Here is a 22,004-nt window from a genome sequence, read left to right as displayed (position 1 = left end):
TGATCGAATCTGGGACCTGTCGGTTCAGAGGCAAGCACTTTACCACTGCGCCACCGAGGTCGTCAAAGTACTAGCTGTAATACTAGAATATTTGAGCTTCTTTTTCTAATGATTTTGTCGGTGGAGTATTCTCCGCACTATTAGAGATTATATAGCGTATTCCATTTCCACTTTGCAAAGAAACACTTATCTCGGTATTTTTCCTTGATTCGTAAAAATATAAAAAGGCCAAAATTACAAGCAAGATTAATCTCAAAAAGTAAATTGGACTGCGTCATTTTTGTGTGTTTAATTACCTAAACAACGGAGGATAAAACTCAAATAGTACCAGATAACACGGAAAATGTATCTAGGGGTCCATAATGGAGCTTGGCGAACTCCTATTATATTATCGTAATTTTTTCCGCCCGAAGCCACACAGTTTAATCCAGCGGCCAAGAGATGAGGAAACCCGGAAGGCATTGTATGCTAATTTATGTGATCATTCTATTTTGTCCGATACACTTTGGGTCCATTTTTTCTGATAAGGAAAAGGGGTTTTGATTGTTGAAGTAAGGAAATGAAAGTAGGGGTAAAGTTATATGAGTGTTTGGCAAATAACTTCGTGTCATCTTACCAATACCACAGTTAATGAAGTTTAGTATGTGCCAGTAGTTTGTTTCTCGAAGTATGTATTAATCATTTTAAGTATTCCGCATTTTTTATAATAGATATCTTCCAGTGGTACTCTATGTGAATTAAGAAAGGTTGCAGTTTATAAAGTAAACAATAATGTATATAAGTTGATTTAATATTATTTTTACTTATTTTCTTACAAATAAAGTTGTGCAGTATTCGGGGTGCTCTTCAATAATTTCCTTTTATTAGACGATTAAAATACGTTTATTGGAAAGATTTACAGTAAAACAGAATAATTATATTAAATTTGTGCTATCTCAAGCGCGCGTGGACGAGACAGTTTTTCTAGAGAGATCTACCAGTGGTGGGGCGCGTACAACTGATGATCGATGAAAAAGTTGCCGACTTCTCACTCATAGATGGCGATAGTGGTATCATAAACATGCCCCCGGCCTTGGAAGACTCCGACTTCCAAAGTATGACGTCTTCTGGATTTATTCAACTCTCGGGCTGCAGCGGCAACGGGCAGATCTTGGAGAACGATCTTCTTATTATTCCTGTAGCCGTCCGTATGTCAGCAACACGAGAAACTCCGTCCGCACCAGGATAAGTCTTCACGATCCGTCCCAATTTCCACTTCAGAGGCGGCTGGTTATCATCCTTTATAAGGACCATGCTGTCCATGGCAATATCGTTTTTATTCGTCTTCCATTTAGTCCGCGTCTGGAGCTCAGCTATGTACTCTTTCGACCATCGTTGCCAGAAATGTAAACGAATTTGCTCGATGCGTCGATATCGGTTGAGCGCCGGAGTCGTAGATGTCGCAGCTGCTACGTCGTCGGTGCTAGCAGGAGCAGTCAACGGCCGGCCAATAAGGAAATGACCAGGCGTTAGCGGGTTGAAGTCATAAGGGTCTGAGGAAAGAGGAGACATAGGACGGGAGTTGAGGACAGCCTTGATTTCTGTCAAAACTGTGCTAAACTCCTCATAAGTTAGTTTCGCGTTGCCTACAATGCGTCTAAAATGATACTTAAATAACCTTACCCCACTTTCCCACAGCCCGCCTTGGTGGGGACTAAACGGAGCAATGTACTTAAAATTTATTCCATTACTTGTAGAATAATTTATAATTTTATCCGAATTTTCACTCAAAATTTTAGGGAATTCTTTCTCTGCACCTACAAAATTTCTCCCATTATCAGAGTAAATAGTATCAGGTTTACCCCTTCTACTAATAAAACGCTTTAGAGCTAAAATATAATCGTCAGTAGTGAGACTGGTAACAAGTTCCAAGTATATAGCTCTAGTAAGAAAACAAATAAATAAACAAACGTACGCTTTAGTTAACTGGGCTCCTCTGCCCTTCCGGTTCAGTATGAACAGTGGCCCACAATAATCACAGCTGGTTGTAATAAATGGAAATCCACCATCCAATCGCTCAGATGGCAAATTTCCCATTATAGGAGATAACATTTTGCCTTTTATTCGCGCACACGTAACACACTCACGAACTATTTTCTTTACTAAGTTCCTAGCACTCAGTGGCCACCAACACTCGCGCAGTGAAGACAATAGCAGCTGTGGACCGGCATGAAGTAAACGTCTATGCTCGTATCCAACCAACAGTAACGTAAAATAATGTTTATTACATAACAACACTGGATGTTTCTTATCGTAGTTGAAATCAGACGAATTTGACAGCCTACCACCGAATCTAATTACTTTACGATCATCTAAAAACAAATTAAGACCTGATAAACGATTCCATTGCGATTTATTTGTTTTTACAGTCGTATTATTCAATAAATTGTCATAAACGTCCGGGAACGATTCGCGTTGTGCACACTTTACTAGCAATGCCTGTGATGCACGCAGCTCGTCCGTGGTTAGAAAACCGGTTTGTTGTTTTGAGACGCTCTGATGTCGGCTGCGAATGTTATCTATAAATCTCAAAACAAATGCACCTATGCGTAAAAGTTTAATATATGACGAATATCTTTTGAATTCAAATAAATCGTTCTCGACTGGAATGCAAACAAAGCTAACTTTAGTAGGAGGCTTTAACTCAGGCAAATCATTTAATTCTACCGACTCATTATTATCACGTATAAAATCTAAACTGAATTCACGAGACTGTAAAAAATACGGTCCGTTCCACCACAAATTATTATCAATTAATAAATTTAAATAAACGCCTCTGGACAATAAATCTGCTGGATTGTCTTTACTAGGTACATGTAGCCACTCAGACTCCTCTGTTATGTTTTTAATTTTTGCTACACGAGTTTGAACAAATGTTTTTAATAAATGTGGAGACATTTGTAACCATCCTAGTACGATAGTCGAGTCAGTCCAGAAGTAAGTTTTAGTGAAGGACAATCTCAACGAATCTACAATATGTTTATACAATTTAGCACCTACATAAGCACCACACAGCTCAAGTCTTGGGATAGTAAGTGACTTTAAAGGTGCGACCTTTGTTTTGGCACAAAGAAGTCTTACTGTGGGATTTGACGAGCCATCGCTATAGGTACGTATATAGGCACATGCACCATATGCATTCGAAGAAGCATCACAGAAAATATGGAGCTCAGTATATTGCCTATCCGTATTTAAAACGCAACGTGGAATTTTTAATTCGCTTAAGCACTTTAATGTACCGATAAAATAATTCCATGATTCGGCAATGTCCTGAGGAACTTCATCATCCCAACTTAGTTTATTAGCCCATAACTTTTGCAATAATATTTTTGCAATTATTATAGATGCTGATAATAATCCTAAGGGGTCATAAATTTGAGCTATGATGGACAACATTTGACGTTTATTCAATTTTGAATTATCTGAATTAAAATCAATTTTCGTAGTGAAGTGTAACTCATCACTATCGCTGTTCCAACCTACGCCTAATGTTTTGTTTTGAGTATGCTCGCCTTCGAAATTCTTTATCGAAGCACATCGTGTGACGTCAGAGTTGAATGTCCACTTGCGGAGTGGGAAGCATCCAGACTGCAGGACTTGGCGTGTTTTCTCACAAATGTCTAGCAAGGTTTTGTAATTATCGTGTCCCGTTATTAGATCGTCAACGAAAAAATCATCATTAATAACGCGAGCAACAAATTTATCTTCACACTCTGAGGCTAGCTGACGAATACAACGCATACTAAGGTACGGGGCTGACGCAGTACCATAAGTCACGCAAGTTAATTGGTAGACCTGTAAAGGATCAGTTGGGTTTTCACGCCAAACTATAAGTTGCAACGACCTTTGATCTGATTGAACCATGACTTGCCTAAACATTTTACAAACATCGGCACAGGCAACATACTTGTACTGACGAAATCTTAATAAAATACCGAATATATCATTTTGAAGTGCTGGACCTGGTAACTGTATATCGTTTAACGATTTATTCGAAGTAGTGACAGCACTAGCATTAAAAACAACGCGTAATTTAGTAGTCACAGCACCTTCCCTATAAACACCGTGGTGTGGTAAAAAATAATTAGGGCTTTTGGGCATATCTATGCGTTCCATATGTCCCAAAGCTTCATATTCACGCATAAATTCGACATACATACGTTTATAATCAGGAGAACGTTCTAATTTACGTTCTAATGAAAAAAATCTATTTTTTGCTAACGTATAAGAATCGCCTAACGAGTCAGCTGATTCTTTAAGCGGGATACGTACCGAGAATCTACCGTCAGCCATTCGAATAGTAGTTTTAACAAACAAATCCTCACACAAACGCTCGTCGTTAGTCAGAGGACTACCTGACTGAGGCATTTCTTCTATTTCCCAAAATCGCGTAAGTTGTTCGCTCAGAGTTTGTGACAAATGACAATGTACTTGATTGGTAGACAAAATTTTATTGTTGTTTATAGGACCAGAAATAAGCCAACCTAACTTCGAATTTTGTAAGCAGGGACCATTCGATAATTGAATCCTATTTTCGCATAACAAACTCCAAAATAAATCTGCACCAATCAATAAATCGATATCTGAAGGAACACAGAAAGACGGATCAGCAAGCTGAATATTATTTGGCATTCGTATGAGGGCTTCATCAATGCATGTCGTGGGCAAACCGTTTGTTATGCGCTGCAAGACAATACATCTGGCCTTCGCCGTATAATCGCATATTTTTGATTTAAAAGTAATTTCGCATAAATGATTAGAGTGCGACACTGATTGTCCGACACCCGAAATTCGAATAGTGGACTGTATAAGAGGCGCATTAAGACGTTTTCTTAATCTATCTAAAATAAAACTATGTTGACTCCCAGAGTCTAACAGCGCTCGGGCTGTATGCATACGATTATCTTTATCAATCACATCCACTAATGCCGTGCATAACAAAACAGGTTGCAGTGGTAGATCGCCTGCGCATGTGTATGTATTCGAATAGAAGGGATCACCGCCTACTGATAACAGCGCAGCGGTCGGCATTGAGGTAGCCTGGGGAGAACTGGACATGGCGTCACTGTTAACACTGTTTTTATTAGAACTATTAAAGTGGAGTAGACTATTATGTTTGCCCTGACATTGCTTGCATGGGCCAAACGTGCAATCTGAAAGTACATGTCCAGATCGTAAACAATTGCGACATAAATTATTTTTATCTACGAATAAGGACCTGTCTTGTACAGATAAATTCAAAAAATTATAACACATATACAAAGCATGATTACCGTTACATGAAGGACATTTATGACGTTTATTATTATTACTAGTGAATTTATTTTTGGAATTACTATTATTTGTTGAGACATAACTATGAACTTTATTATTGGCCTGATTGGTTGCATTATTTGTTGGTTTCGATTGCAACTTGTTATGATTAGCACTGATCATGTCCAACATATCCGCTTTATTTCTAAGAAACCTTAGCAAATCATCTAATTTCAACTTTCGTGACGAATTTAAAACAAGAGTGCCCTTATGTTTTTCCCAGTCACTCTCCGTAGCTAAATCGAGCTTCGACACAATTAAATAAATTAATAAGGTATCCCATGTGTCCACAGGCTCCTCTAGTGTCTTCAATGCACGGAGGTTGCGTAACACAGTATCAATAAGTTTGCGAATTAGTGAGGCCGATTCTTGTTTTATATTGGAAAGAGAAAATAACGATTTTATGTGATTATGAACTAGGAGTCTCGCATTATGAAATCTGTTTTCTAGTAACTCCCACGCATGTTGGTAGTTAGACGCAGTAAATTCCAATGCACTAATAACTTGTAAGGCACTTCCACTGAGTGAAGAACGTAAGTAATGAAATTTTTGAATCGCATCTAAATCTGTACGTTTGTGGATCATTGTAATATAGGAATTTCTATATTCAAGCCACTGATCATACTGCCCGTCGAAGGTAGGCAACTTTATCTCGGGAAGTTTAACATGCGCGCGAGGTTTACTCGTATTCGAACTAGACCTAAAATCACTAGAACTGTCCCCAGTCTCATCACTTTCGATTAAGCATTCAGCATTAGCTAAAGCGCTAAAATATAACGACTCAAATGACTCGACATATTCGTTATCGAATGACTCATCTGATAAGCAAAGAATTTCACTATTGATTTTATTAAAATTTTGATAAATATCTATCGCCGCCTGCATTCTAAATTTATTTCTTTGATTTGAAGCTTAGATGGGCTATTATTTTCAAATAAATCTAAGTATTTAGAAAATTGAGTCAATCTACCTCTCAAGACACCTCTTTGTTTTTTGAGGTCAGAAATATTTGAATTAATCGCTTTTCTTGAGGGAGAAACTGATCGTGCTGAAGGCACAGCTAAATTATCATCACCAGGCATTTTGTGGGCTTGGAAAATAGGGTAAAGTACTCACGATTTAAGCGGGACTGGAACGGCAATCACCCGACACGTCACTAACCGATTCTGAAATTAGCACAAATAACACAGTTTTAACACAATTCGATTGGGGAGGGAAGGATATTCAGAAGGAAACCTAACCGTTTAACTGCTGATCTGGTTCACACGTAGACGTATAGCGTTGACTAGGAGGTCCACGACGTATAGTATTCGCATCGACGTGGTCTTCTCACGATTGAAGAATCCTCTTCGTCATCCGGCCGCAGGATCAATTTTGTGCAGTATTCGGGGTGCTCTTCAATAATTTCCTTTTATTAGACGATTAAAATACGTTTACAGTAAAACAGAATAATTATATTAAATTTGTGCTATCTCAAGCGCGCGTGGACGAGACAGTTTTTCTAGAGAGATCTACCAGTGGTGGGGCGCGTACAACTGATGATCGATGAAAAAGTTGCCGACTTCTCACTCATAGATGGCGATAGTGGTATCATAAACAAAAGTTATGGCGAATTGTACAATAAATACATTTTATTTTTATGATTTCTGCCTGTGGATGTGCAATTTTACCACTTTATACTCGATATAAAGCAGGAAAATCTGTATAATATTAGCTAATACATTCCGACAAATCGTTCCCCTTTGTCACGCATATTAAGCCAGAGATGTCCCGCGGGACTATTTGTCAAAATTATGCGTCATATTCTGTCATGATTAAGGTATAGCGACAAATATGTATTTTTATTTTAATTCATTGTTCATTTAAATTTTAATGAGAAATTATATGTATGCGAGTCATGTTGAATTTACCTGAATAAATACACAAATCGAGTGTTTGAAAGTTATGTATTCTTACATTTTTGGTTTACAAAAATATATGATTGAAAAGATGCATAATTGATTTATTATACAAATTTCAACTACATTTATTTATTTATTTATAAGACTTTATTGTTCCAAGTAAAACATACTTATAAACAAATGGCGAACTTAATGCTATAAGCATTCCCTCACAGCTAACCATTAGGAGAAACAGAGAAAAGTTGTGCGGCGCAAAAATATCTTAAACAACTACAAAACTTCTTTATTACTCAGTATTAATTATTCAAAGTATATCTGATACAAAGTGTTTTACCAATTAACGCGAAGTTTTCCAAAAATAAAGAATAAGACAAAGAAGCCACTTAAATTAATTACTTGGCCGGTACAATAGGAATCGGGCGAGGAATCGGGAAGGGATTAGGGAATCCACTTAGTTGTTTTGGCTTAAAGTCAGATAAGGAGATAGCCTTTTTTAAATGGACCCGGAGCTAAAGCGTTCAGTAAAACATGATCCGAAATCATTTTGGCCGCTTGCCAGATAATCAGATGATTTACGATTGACTAGCAATCTGCACTAATTTTATTTGTTCCTGCGAACAAATTTTTTGTTAACCAATTTTTTATATATTTTTTTTAAGTGACGATATTGACGTGTTATTTTGAAAGTTGGTGGTGAATTAAGAATGGTAGAAGATTTCTAAAGAAGAATACCTAAGAAAGTATGAAGTTTAACCATTATTTTACGAGTATTTTCTAATTTCGATTGCTAGTTCCTTTTCAAAGCTATCGAAAAGCAAACAAGTTTTATAAAGTAGAAAAGAATATGGAATACATAGCCTATAAAATCAAATATCTAAGAAAACAAAATATAATCTCTCTTTAACTGTGAGGTTAAAAAATAATATGTTATACTAATACTAAAATAGATTAAGGTAAGGCAGATGATGCATCAAATGAAGTTGCCAAAGTGATCAAGTCTGATAGGTTTGTAAACACTGTTAGCCGATCCAAACTATGCAACTCGATCACTGCACTAACCCAACCAAAACACGTACACAAATTGCATTATAAGTCCTAATCAAAGTCTAGTTTAAAATCTTGTTCAAGCAGTTTAGAGTAAAGATGGTTACAAACTTGCTACGGAAACAATTTTGAATTATACCCAACCATTAACTCAGCAACACAATCAGAATAGTTAGTACTGTCAACTACTGATATTAGGAAAAAATATTAAATTCAATAATTACGAGTGTTTAGTTATTCCGAATGCAGAAGAAAAAGCAAAACTATATTTTTAGAACAAATAAATTCTAGATATCCGTAAGACTTTTAACTCCATTATCTTTCTAGGATAAGAAACTTTACTTACGCCTGACCATTTGCATTGACATGAATATTGTCGAAAATAGTATTTTGGGTACTCATAAATATTCATTATAATAAATTCTTCTTGCTCCTTATCAAATCCCAATTTAATTGAAATTATACAATTACATATAGCATCCAAATTTTTTCATCAACATTTATTTATTAATAACAATTAATTCGATCGGTCGTTTTCTACAACTCTTAAATGTTACAACGCACTCAATCTTCAGAACAGAACGAGGGCGTGTCGGCTCTGAGTCTTCGACCAATTTACTTAGAATAACGTTTATAAGATATTCGTTGCCTCTGCCAGACGCCCCAAGACTTATTTATAATCCCGCGAAGTTGGGAACTACTTGGGTCTCGTATTAATTGTTAACATCGTGCAGGCGTGGCTAAGGTTGATTAATGACTGTTAGATATTAATGCTGTTAGCGCAGGTGTAGTGTTTACGCCAGAAATATACACATGTTCTTCTTCCTCTGTCTGATTCCTTTGTCTGTTTTTGATCTGAAATCTGTGTGATTTTTACTAATATTTATTTATTCCTTGCCTGTTCTCGTTACTTGGGTTGGTCCTCGTCATCTTTTGCGCCAGGACATTCTTTTCTGGGTTGTCTCTGTGTTGACTTTTACCCATTCCATGTCCTTGGGGTTATCATCCACGTGGCCGGCGGCGGTCTGCCTTTGCTTGGTTCGTTCCATTTGTGACGTATGTACTATTTTTTCAAGCTTTACTTTTAAGCATACTGGGACTGCTAGAAGTAAGAAATAAAAAAGAGAATACAGGTCTTGAAGTATTGGAGTGATGACTTTCTATCTATATCCAACCCGTTTTATTTTTAATGTTACTTCGAGAAATAACAACTGCAGATTGTAAAAATTTGCCGTTCTTTACAATAGTAGGAAAAAACGTGTTTCCAGTGTTCTCCCAGACTGCAATTTCCAACACTGCCCGACAATAACCGATACGAAGTACGCCGGTACGTAGACGGTATTAAGCCATCATGTTTACAAATTCCCACGAGCTGATAATAATAATGATAATCAAAAATTTGTAAACTTTTTCTTCTTATCCGGTGTGTTATTGCTAATAATAAAGAGTCAAATTTTATTCGACATCAGATTAATTAGGCATTAGACATGACTTTTACGACAAACTACCGCCATCTAGTGGCAAGTAGTCATATACACACTAGTCAACTAAACTGTCAACCAATTCTCACGATGTTTCCTTTCACCGCAAGCAAGCGAACGCTTCTAAAATAGACCACATGAAAACGGCGGATTGACAAACAATGTAATTGTTAGAAGCGTTCGCTATTCTATATAGCTTTCTTTAAAAACATCTTCTTGTGTAGTATTACAATAAGCTAACATATTCCGATTTTTCATTAGAAAAATCAACAGTTTTTTTCCCCCAAGATGAGTTTCTACATTTCAAAATATAAATCAAAGTAGAACTTACGACCAGTCAGATCATCTCGGTGATCTGTCCATTAGCTTCTACCTACTTCTACCTTTAAGTTTCATTTTAAATTTAGAATAGAAAAGTAAAATATAAAGGACTCCATTGGTTCCTACTTCCTGGTCCGCGACAGTCTCCCGAGAAATCATACTTCTGAACCGAAGATGTTTGTTTTGTTTCCCATTTCGAAATGTTTTTGGCCTGTTCATATTTTGACGGTAAGGGAAAGCAATGATGAACGCGGAAGTGCGTTGTTATTGTGTTAGATACTTCTTGTATGTAGGTAATAACCTACCTATATGGGTTTTAAAAAATTGATTAATTTTGAGAGGTAGGAGAAACCTAAGGAGAGATGCAAGAATAAACAATATGCTAACAATATTTTGGGAACAAAATGTAAGACGCACAATTGTTTTCCGCGATTTTAATAAACGAATCGAGGTCAGCTATGAATAGCAGTAAGGAGCAAAGAGTGGTTGAGTTTCGGTCATTAATCACGCTAGTGTAGTGAGCCACGCCAGCTGCGGCGCCAAACTTGCCACAATTGACATAGGCTAGTAGAATTTACATCATTATTGGTGGACTGTGAGGAGTATGAGTAACATATTTACTTTACGTATGAAGTAAAACTTTAATTAGATATTATAGGAATTTACAGATATGTATGAAATAACTCTATTGACAAAATACAATTCGAAGTCATTTTTCTACATACATCAACTAAACACGCGGTAGGTAGTCTTCAAAAGTTTTAACCAGTTTTAGCAATTAACACACTTGAAAGAAGGAACAAAACACGGCTGCCTGGTGTAGAGGATGCTATCATACGGCCCGTGTTATATCTTCTATTTTTAGAGAATCATTTATTTCAAGCATAGAAACTCAAGACCTGCAAATGCACTCCAAATTTTGAAAATATACGAATGACTTTATGGTTCAATCTCTACAAAGATGCTATTACTAGACAAAATGTTCTGTTTCACAAAATGTATGTGCTTTGTATTCCAAACGTGCGTGTTATTTTTTGAAGTAACTATATTTTTATGATTCGAATTGACTTCTAGGAAGAATCCTGCCGAAACATATTGCTCTGTATTGAAACGAGGTTTTTGCCTCATTTTAGTTAAAATTATATTTCCAAGAAGGAGCATTTACACGAGTATAGTTTTCACATTGGATTCTATGAGTAACTTGGGAATTTTCGCCGTTGTAGGCTAATAAATCATATTTAATTCCGAAGTTAGTTTTATGTAAATTTGTTCTTTTTGCATTCAAAATAAAAGATTTTTTATCTTGAAATTTTTGTCTTGTACTATTCCTGGCAATATGTTGGAATATCAATATCAAAATTAGGTTTTTTAACTTGTGAGAGCACCTATTTGGGTGTCATCGCTGCAGGACATCTTCATAGTCGTATTCCTCAAGGCTAAGGGTCAATGTCATTAAGTGGAATGAAACACACACAACATCTTTCTTGGCATTATTAATGGAGTGGTTTGCCATTGCCTTCTCCATTTCACACACAAGTTAATAATAATCAACCAGTGTGCAGGTTTCCTCACGATGTTTTCCTGCACCGGAAGCAAGTGGTGGTCTATGAAAACTACTATACATGAGTCAGATTGGTATACAAACTCATGTGGTACGAGTAGGATTCGACTCTGGGATCTTTCGATCCACAGGCGGGAGTCTTAACCATTACACCACCACCGCTTCAAGACATACACTTGGTTATATCTAGGTATAAGTAAGACAAGAGTGTCCCAGTAAATTAATCGATATTTATTTGTGAAGTGACATCTTATATAGTGAAGTAATCTGTGGCGTCAAATAATCTTGGACGAATGAGATTGCGCTGAGTGGACAAAATATTATTGATGAATTATAATTCCAATTTCCTTGTACCAATCACGTTCGATTAATATGGCTGTTACATAATGATCGCCACAGCTGTAACTGTGACGGAAACATTCTTGTAACACTCGTTTGTTCGATTGTGCATTTTTTTGTAACTCTTAGTTTATTTCTTAGTGGAAAACTCTTGCATAGTTTAAGCGTATACATTGCCACTTTGCTTGCAACTATTATTACTGCACATATTATTTCATTTTTGTTTATCAGATGAATAGTAAATTCTAATTACCAAAGAAAATACGAATTAGAATATTTTGTTTTCGGAAAGTTACTCTGTGTTTTATTAATTTGAAACAATAACAGTTTGCTTATGTTTGTGATTGTTATTTGTTTTGACGAAAAAATACGCAATAAACCAATAAACATTATTGTTTTCTCGTATACAGTAGATAATATTATTATTGGGCTATCATGGAAAAATATGAAGCTATGTATTTTGTTGACATCCAGTTATATGACATAGTTTATACATTTATCAAAAACAGAATAGTGTGTCTCGTATGTGTCTCGTATATATATATATATATATATATATATATATATATATATATATATATATATATATATATATATATATAAATAACACATTAATCATTAGAACTACTAGTGCTTGCCATTAATACTTATATACCTCCTTGTCATTTTTCAGCTCCTTCGCTAGCCATATTAGATAGAGTGACAATAACCGCAAGAGTATCAAAACCGCTCTTTACTGTCTATGTTTTGAATTATTGATTTTGGTTTCATAATAAGAATCCAAAATATTGTTATCATTTCTCGCTGTTCAATAAATATCCATATTAATATTATTATGAGAAAACATTTGTTTGTATAGAACAAACTGGATAAATTGCTGCGTCGATTTTTATGAAATTTGATACCGACCGTCTCGATTAACATAGGCGTCTGGTTTTTAATGTTCAAAGTTACTTTTGTCCAAGGATAAATAAAATCAATTTATTTTCATACAAAGTCCCTCCTTTTTCTGCAACATCAGATGTTTCGTACAACGCATACGAGTAACTTATAAAAATCCTTCATAAAACTAAAACTGCACTACGTCGTTTATTCCTGGCTTTAAATAAAAGTTTGCCTACGATAGTGTACGTGACTTTTTGGAGTTGAAACACTGGCCGTGTTTTAATGGGAGCCGTGTTCTTGCTCGGTGATACTAGCACACAGATTAATAACATTTTTCAGTATTTCATTACTATATACGTTTACTAAAACCTGTATTTCCGGAAAGTTTTTGGATAATCAAGCTTGGATTTTTTGGCAGTTATGGTATCCATGATATAGGCAAACCTTGAGAAGGTTTGTCTATATCATATGCGTTCTGCGTGATCCTGAATCCAAATACTTAATTCAAATTGTTTAAAGTCCTACAATCGTACTAAAATTATAAATGCGAAAGTTTATGTGCGGATGTATGTATGTTTAGTTTATTACTATTATACAAAAAATGTACTAGACGAATTATTATGAAGTTTGGTACACGGGTACAATATAACCTAGAATAATACTAATAGCATAGGGTTTTTATCCCGAAATTCGTAATATATAAATAAATTGTTAAAGAAAGTATCCTGATTTATAAAATCTATTAAGATGTATATATTTCTAATCAAGTTAAGTACCTTACTTAATTTATAAAATTTGCTCAGATATTACTTTGAGTTCTACACTTCTAATCAAAATTCTATATCGGCCTAATTTAATTAACAAAATTTATTCCAATTACACGTGTAATGTTAAAAGTTAGTTAGTTACCTACAAAACGAAAATAGATCGTAATTAAATTTTCTGCGGTATCGTAGTAGTAATTAACTTGTTAAAGTGTTAAAGTATATATATATAAGACATCAAAAATTTGACAAAACTAATTTGTAATTAATGTCCATGTATCAATAAAATGATAATAAAATAAGAAAGCTATGTATTATGTGAGGTCATAAAATTATGTAAAAATATAGTAAACGTTTAATAAAGTGTAAAAAATATAGTGACTTTAATAAGTGACTTTTTGACTATCGCCTTCATAGTCTGACCTCTTGTAATCTACATCACAAAAGTTGTAGACCTTATTGTTTCAAAAGATTATTATTTTTTGGAATGAATAAAAATATTTCTGTTCCATTTTGGATGTATTTACTTCTGTGGGAAGTTTTCGTTGATTCGAAACGAGCCTTCTAAAATCCTGCAAAGTTTGACGCGCGCCAGATAGGTATATCTATTTTCTATATATGTTTTTTACAAATGTAACGCTTCAATTTGTCATAGAACTAAATTATAACAAAATAATAATTTATAATAACAAACAATAAATGCAGCATTAACTCAAAATATTAGGGGATCTTATAATAATCATAGATCCATCGTAACAGATAAATAGGTCAATAAAATTAATATTTTACTCTTTCGACATTAGAGAGTAAAATCAACCGATACTTCAGTTTGACATACAAGACGAACATGTGTTTATAAATTTTAAACTGATCATACGAAATTTATATTTATATCTTTAGTATATATTTAGTATATAATATTTTTAGTTTTGACGATCTCGGTGGCGCAGTGGTAAAGTTCTTGCCACTGAACCGAGAGGTCCCGGGTTCGATCCCCGGTCGGGTCATGATGGAAAATGATATTTTTCTGATTGGCCCGGGTCTTGGATGTTTATTTATATATGTATCTATTTATAAAATATAGTATCGTTGAGTTAGTATCCCATAACACAAGTCTCGAACTTACTCTGGGGCTAGCTCAATCTGTGTGATTTGTCCTAATATATTTATTTAATATATTTATATATTTACCTTTCCATTTGGCAGACTTTAAATACTATAGGGTGTATATAATAAAAACAGTAAAACAGTTTTAAGAATATCACGTCAATTTTGAATTATGTTTATGTATTTTTTTCTCATTTATTGCATCTATTGTTAGACAAGTGTTAAAATATCTAATTGTATTACGCGACAAACATACCTCTACAAAGGTCAACAAGAAAATCGTCAATACGAGATATAAAATCGAGTAAGCTTTATGTAAAAAATTCATGATCTGTTAATATGTCTCAAATATATTTTAAGCATAATTATTTCAACAAAGTTCCAAACAGCTACGAGCTCAAGCGATCAGGGATGATAAGGATCTTTGCGTCGAAAAAAACAAGTTTCTCCCCAAATTTGTAGCTTCCTTATCAGCATAAACGTCAATTCAAATTTTGCTGCGACGCGCCTTCAGGCACGTTCACCTGATGTGGAAACATACGGGTAATGATCACGATTTTACCCGTTCAGAAGCATTTGCATTTTATTTTATTATACCTTAAGCATTCAAAGTATTGTTTTATGATATCAGATTCTTCAATTATTTACTTAGCCTGGCCACGAATACTGTTACAATTAAATAATAAAATATTACCTACTTTCTAATTTGGAATCTGTCATTTTTATACGATTGTTCATTGAGTTTTCTTATTTTCGCACCAATTAGCCTTCGTAGATAAATAAAAATATTGCCATGATTTGTCATGGCAATATTTTTATCCCGACTACGAGTAAAATATACGGATATTATTTGTAATATCCGTATATTTTACTCGTAGTCGGGAACCATTGATATATCAACGCATTGATGCACATAAAATGTGCACGTGTGTATTTTTCCTGCCTAGGTGTTCACATCACGTGCGCTTCATTCCCTCACTCAATATATCAAGATCTCCGTGATTGCGGTACCGTCAATAATAATATATGGATTCCACCAGATAGCAGAATTTGTGGCTTCACACTGACGCATTAATATCACTGGATGTACGTATTTACGATTGTTTCTGATGGCATGCCACAGCTGTTTTATGTTTCAGGTAAGATTTATGTTTCGGATAGTTTGCCCTCAATTATTTCCTTTTATTGTTTATTTCCTATTTGATTGCTGCAGTAAGTTAGAACAATTTGAAAATGATACATTAAATTGATGATTGAACTTTGTCTAATCACTACACTACGGGTAACTCTACACTGCAGACTTGCTACGATTGTTGTTGTACATAGCATAGAATTATAATGTTATAGATGTAGTATGTACTATGTATAAACATTAAATCGTAGATTACAGAATAGTGCAATTTTTGATTGATTAGTGAACCATCAGTATCACTAAAGGTCACCTAAGCGATCACATTCACTTCTAGAACTTGTCCAACAAGATATTTTTAGGCATAATAGGATGCAGTATTGTGAAGTTAAACAATTAGCAATTTACTACATACCAGTTTAATATTTAAAATTTAATTGCTCGCAAGCTTTACGTAATTTACCGACTGTAACCATTGTAATAGTCAAAAGCTTTACAAGACAAAGCATTTAACTAGTTCTGCCAAGTTTCACGGAAGGTTTGTGTTAAGCGGATAAGCATAAGTTTATGAGAATTACTTGTGTGAAATGCATTCTTTTGTTTCAAACATATTTAATGTTTCAATGTTTGTTATACTTTGTAAAACATAGCTTAATTTTTGTGACAGATGAGTATAATATCTGTCTCTGTCGCTCTCATTTCGATTGTATCGGTTTATCCTGGTCACTGGGATCGAACTATATTTCACAATGTACAAATTAAGTTGAAGCCAATGAGCATATTGCAAGTATGTCAATTTTATGAACGCCTCGATAATAAAATGAAGCTGAATAGTAAAATCATCATTATCACCGCCGTCAACTGCTATAATGTTTCACTGCTGGGGCACAGGGCTTCCTATGCAAGATAGAATCTATTATTTATTAAAACTGACACTTAAAATCTTATTTTCAAAGACACTCACAAGTTTCTATTAAGCATAGGTATATTTATACAATAATCATTTACTTAAATTAATTTGTGCGGAGCGGAATATGAAGCTGAGGTGGTGTAATGGTTAAGACGCCCGCCTGTGGATCGAAAGGTCCCAGGTTCGAATCCTACACGTGCCACATGAGTTTTGTATACCAATCTGACTCATGTATAGTAGTTTTCATCGACCACCACTTGGTTCCGGTGAAGGAAAACATCGTGAGGAAACCTGCACACTGGTTGATTATTAACTTTTGTGTGAAATGAAGAAGGCAATGTCAAACCACTCCATTACTAATGCCAAGAAAGTTGTTGTGTGTATTTAATTCCACGTAATGACCACGACCCTCGGTCATGAGGAATACGACTATGAAGAAATTAATTTTACTCTATTAATTCCTTTTATGTTTTTATATAGATGATTTTATTTATTAATTTATATCTAATTTCTCTTCAATTTTTCACGAAAATTTGTCATTTTGTCAGAATGAACTGGTTAGTCAACAGAATTTGCTGTCACATGCGAGACTGTGTGATGATAGCGCGGTACCTGAAATGTATATCACGGAATCACGGGTCTCGTGAGGTGGCAAACAAAAAGGTTGGAGACGTGAAAGCTTTCCTCTTCAAAGCCGTCGGCAAACATTGACAGGGCGACTTTACGTGACACACACGGCCACGAAGTTTGTAGCATCAATAATGAGTGTTCATCTAAAGTTATGTCAAAGTATGGAATCGTGAATTTTGGTCGAAACTAAAGCACATAAAATACAATAAGACACAAACATAAAAAGTTATATCAATGGCAGACTAATCCCTTCTAATCAACCGCGACAAGGGTTTTTTAATGTACTTTATCTATAAATAAGATTTTAAGGCCGAACCTGTTGCCATAGTTCAGTCGGACACAAGATTAATTTATATATTTTGAGATTTACCTTACCTTTACCTTACCATCGCACTTCGTTAATTTTCCTATAATTAACAGTCGGTAGCATCATACCAACTTTTTAGACACTTTTTTATTGTTATAAAAGAACTGGTTGTACCTTTATTTTAAAATACCCAGGCCATGATAGGTTTTTTTTATTATTATAAAGAAACCGCTAAATAACTAACATTAACGAACCCGTGTTTTGTCAGATGTGGTTATGTGTATTCATGTTACCGTATTCTGTAATCGAGCTTGTTGGGATGTGAGTTGACTAGCAAAGCTGTGTGTCTCGCAGGCCTCAGCACGCAAGGATCGTTTCCTCGGAAACTTTTTAGTTACCGGGAGATTGCATTCCCCTCCCCCACCACCCGCGCGCGAAGCCTGGATTTTTATGTGTCTTTTGCGGTGAATGTGAAATACATTCGTGTTTTGTATGCTTTAACGTTTTTACGCCGCCAGTTGGAAGTTTAAGCCGTTCGATGTTTTTGATTGGTTTCTGTTTGATTTTTGGTGTCGTCGAGTTAAGTAGGTATATTTTGTGGTAAAGTAAGTAGTATTTTGTGGTAAAGTAAGTGTTTTCAGAGTTTTAAAAAATATGTGTACACCAGAATTGAATTATGACATGGATTTCGGATGTCATTAGTCAAAGTAAAAAGGAAGGGAGCGGTGGTTGTGGAAATATCTGAAAGAGCTATATAATTCCATATACGTAGGCAATTATTTTGTTAGTTAAAGTAAGCAATTCTAATTTTTTGAGAAAACAAACGAGATTCCACAATTTCATATCATGTACACAATTTCCTATAAATCGAAATAAATCGCTAAATTCTTAACGAAATGATGTTTGATTTTATTTTAATAATACAATGTCGTAAAATAATAAAGTCCCTACACAGAGGTATATACCTACCGATATATGTAACGAAAGTGCAGCAAAAAATTTGACCATTTTATATAAAATTCTCCGTCGCATTTTTATCGGAAAATAATTACCGGGTATTTGTCAAAAACATGGGTTTTATATAAAACTGGCCGTTTCCGAGACACAAAGAGAACAATACATTTCAACAGACGACAAAGGGGACTCTATTTTTATCTACGCCGAATTACACCCAGCCTTCTTTGCTCTTTAGTTCAGTACATTTGCTCTGAATTATGCTAACTTGACTTTACACCGCTTTGTTAGACTATTCGCATTCAGAAAATGTATGCTCAGTCCGCGAAATGAGATGTTTTTGTTTCAAAATTATTTTAATTACTTTTTGTGGAAACGAACATTTTGTCCACCATGTTGGCTTTTTAGAAAGTTTTTCAGCTAAATTCCTGACAGCACGCTTTGTTGTTTTTCATTAACTTCCGCGCACTGAAAATGTGTTGATCACAAATATGTATGTTCTATTTTTTTAAAAAACATTTAGCCATACAATTCTTTTAATATACAATTTTGACGTGAAAAAGTTCCTGTTTTAAAGTCTTGTTTCTGAATAAATGAAGTGAATTTAAACATTTTTTTTAATGTAAATATTATCTAAATAAATACTAATGTTTTCGCAAATAATGCCTATAAATATTGTGATCTTAAAGAGTTTGTTATTTGTCAATTACTTCACGGCATGAAAATAAATACATTTAGGTACTTGCAGATATACAATCTTATAAACTCACACTTTTGAAAAAAAATTAATTACCTTTTGAGTTTACATGTTCCTTCGTAATATCATTGAATTTCGGAGTAAATAGTACATGTAATAGCGGAATATTAAATGGAGCCTCCATATGAAACCGTAATAGTGAGACAAAGTAAGAATAGTGGATATTCACAGAATTAATTAACTCCCCTCTTCTGTAGCAGGCTTATTAGCTCTTAAAGCCGACGATATACTGAAAGCTATTTTTGGTCTTATTGACTTTGTATTGTTAGATTTTCTTCTTGATAAGTCATAATAAAATGAGAAAAGATTTGTATTTTTGTTTTTGACGACCTCGGTTATCGGTATAGTATCGTTGAGTTAGTATCCCATAACACAAGTCTCGAACTTACTTTGGGGCTGGCTCAATCTGTGTGAATCTGTTTGATTTATTTATTTGATTAAACTCAAAAACGAATGGGCTGCTTTTAATGAAATCTGGCACGTATGTAGAATGAAATGTCAGGATGGACTGTGTATATATTTTATATCGTTATATAACTAGTTGGCGAAAAAAACAGTCGATTGAAGTTCTCCTTTCGTACGCTGTTTTGTCGGTGAGAGATAAATCAATGGTTTGTATTATATTCCTCATGAACATATGATCATCATCGTCATTATATTCCTATAATTCCACGACAACATATTATCTAGCTTTTTTATTTTAGCTACTTGAACTACTTGTGTACTTTTAAAAACATTCAAAATCATTGAGTTATGTTTAACTGAAGATATACAATACAATTTATGAATCCTTATCAAAATCACGATAATAGGTACATTAAATTACTCTGTTTACTGATGTTATAGATTATAACTTGTTGTGTATGCCTATAGAAATAAATAAATAAACATGATTTTTGCTTTTTGAAGCATTTAAATTTAATGCATAGTTTAAAATATATGACGATATATTCAATAGCGCCCCTGCAGTCGCATCTAAGTCCCGACTACACGATCGAGCGTTTTACCTGAAATTGAATTTAATATTGTTTTATCAGGGTACCGATGTCAAAAAGCCTGCTTGGTGTATGCTCGAATAAGCATCTCTCCTTTGACGTAAACCTCAATGTCGGGGATCGAGATCCGTGACGCACAAGTGACACCTTCCTATGATATTCTCTGTGTTCCGCTATTCAGTTCTAATCTACATCGCTTTGGAATTTAATGTCGAACAAATCTGATCGGATCAATCGAGCAAGGACGTCCCTAGGATTTCTTTCCATTTTAACAGACCTTATCTAGGTTAAATAATGTCAAACGCAAAATAAATTTCTACATGGGTTTGGCATTCACATACGAGTTAATATTGGCTCAGGATCAAAATTGAATATAAAATACTTTTTAATACAGTTGATATTTTTCTTTGAATACTATATAGATGTTTTAAAATATTTTAACACGCGATCGTAATAAATCGTTAATAATTTTAAATGATTGATTTTTATATATTACTTAAACATGTAGGCATAGATTTTGATAAAATATATATAATAAACACGGATCGACTGTATGTTAATATCATTTATTCTTGACATATAAAATTATAGATACAAAGAGTATCTATCAGAGTTTTCCTTCTTATACTTATTTCAAGCTCTGACATCGATGCTTCGCAATTAAATGACGTAACATAGCTGTAGTCGGATATGAATAAAATAAATTACTAAATTGTCTAAACTCAACTCATCTTCAAAGATTTCAATAGGTAGGTTGCAGCTATTGAATACTAACTACGGAGTTTTTCGACCAAATAGACAGCAGCCCAAAATTTTGCAGTTAGATTTTGTTAATTGCTTCTCGTGATTCTACTCTTGCAACGAACATCTTCTTCTTGACCTTAACCCACTTGTGTGGGGTCGATATGTAGTTCCTTCCATTTCGTTCTGCCATTTGCCATATCCATTGATACTCCTTTCCTGTTCATACTATCCTTGACACATTCCAACCATTTCTTCTTAGGTCTTCCTCTATTCCTGGCACCCTTTACTTCCATCTTTAATGCCCTTGTAACGAACATCGTAACCAGGTAAATTCTCTTTCTTATTTAGTAAGTTGTTCATTCTGGAAACTGAGATATTTTCACAACTCTGGTTGACCAGCCTAACCGTAGTGTAAGATATTAACCGGATAAAACCGGATAGCCTTCCGAGGACCCTGCACTCTAATGCATACTTTATGCCGTAAACGCTGTAAATAAATCATTTTACCCGTAAGATACTACTGCTGTTTTAAGAGCTACATCTTTTATACTTTCCAGTCTTATTTTGAACACCGTTTATTTTGTAAAATATATTGTAGCACATGTTAATTTGTCTGTAGTGACGTTCAGTCTCCTTGTTAACTAGTAAACCTTGACATAACTCAATCCCAATTATTCATTAAATGTTCAAGTATACTTTAAGCTAAAGTATTCCTTTGTCACTATTACACTTATTTGACATTGACAGATAAAGCTGAAAGGTTTACTTTTTATTAATAAGGGAATGATTATTTACAAAAACCTATACACATATGAACTGGAAA

General features: G+C 34.5%; 1 protein-coding gene across 1 annotated transcript; it reads right to left on the bottom strand.

Annotated features, from left to right (window-relative positions):
* Positions 1 to 858: 858 nt before the first annotated feature.
* On the bottom strand, positions 859 to 21,474 carry LOC128669702 (uncharacterized). The gene is made up of 6 exons (XM_064435944.1): positions 21,328 to 21,474; positions 6,686 to 6,760; positions 6,514 to 6,518; positions 5,925 to 6,118; positions 2,127 to 2,369; positions 859 to 1,532 (listed from the first exon to the last, which is right to left on the bottom strand). Exons 1-6 carry the CDS (start codon positions 21,472 to 21,474, stop codon positions 1,117 to 1,119), a joined length of 1,080 nt encoding a protein of 359 aa, XP_064292014.1. The 3' UTR covers positions 859 to 1,116.
* Positions 21,475 to 22,004: the final 530 nt, after the last annotated feature.

The sequence above is a fragment of the Plodia interpunctella genome, chromosome 5 (assembly GCF_027563975.2).
Source record: "Plodia interpunctella isolate USDA-ARS_2022_Savannah chromosome 5, ilPloInte3.2, whole genome shotgun sequence".
NCBI lineage: Eukaryota > Metazoa > Arthropoda > Insecta > Lepidoptera > Pyralidae > Plodia > Plodia interpunctella.
This window is presented reverse-complemented; position numbering and strand designations above follow the sequence as displayed.

Coding starts and splice junctions, on each gene's coding strand:
- LOC128669702 (XM_064435944.1), bottom strand. CDS start 21,474: ATGGAAGTAAAGGGTGCCAGGAATAGAGGAAGACCTAAGAAGAAATGG. Junction 6,761..21,327: donor TACATATCGACCCCACACAA/GTGGGTTAAGGT, acceptor GTCTAATAAAAG/GAAATTATTGAAGAGCACCC. Junction 2,370..5,924: donor TATTACAATGATCCACAAAC/GTACAGATTTAG, acceptor ATCGTTTATCAG/GTCTTAATTTGTTTTTAGAT.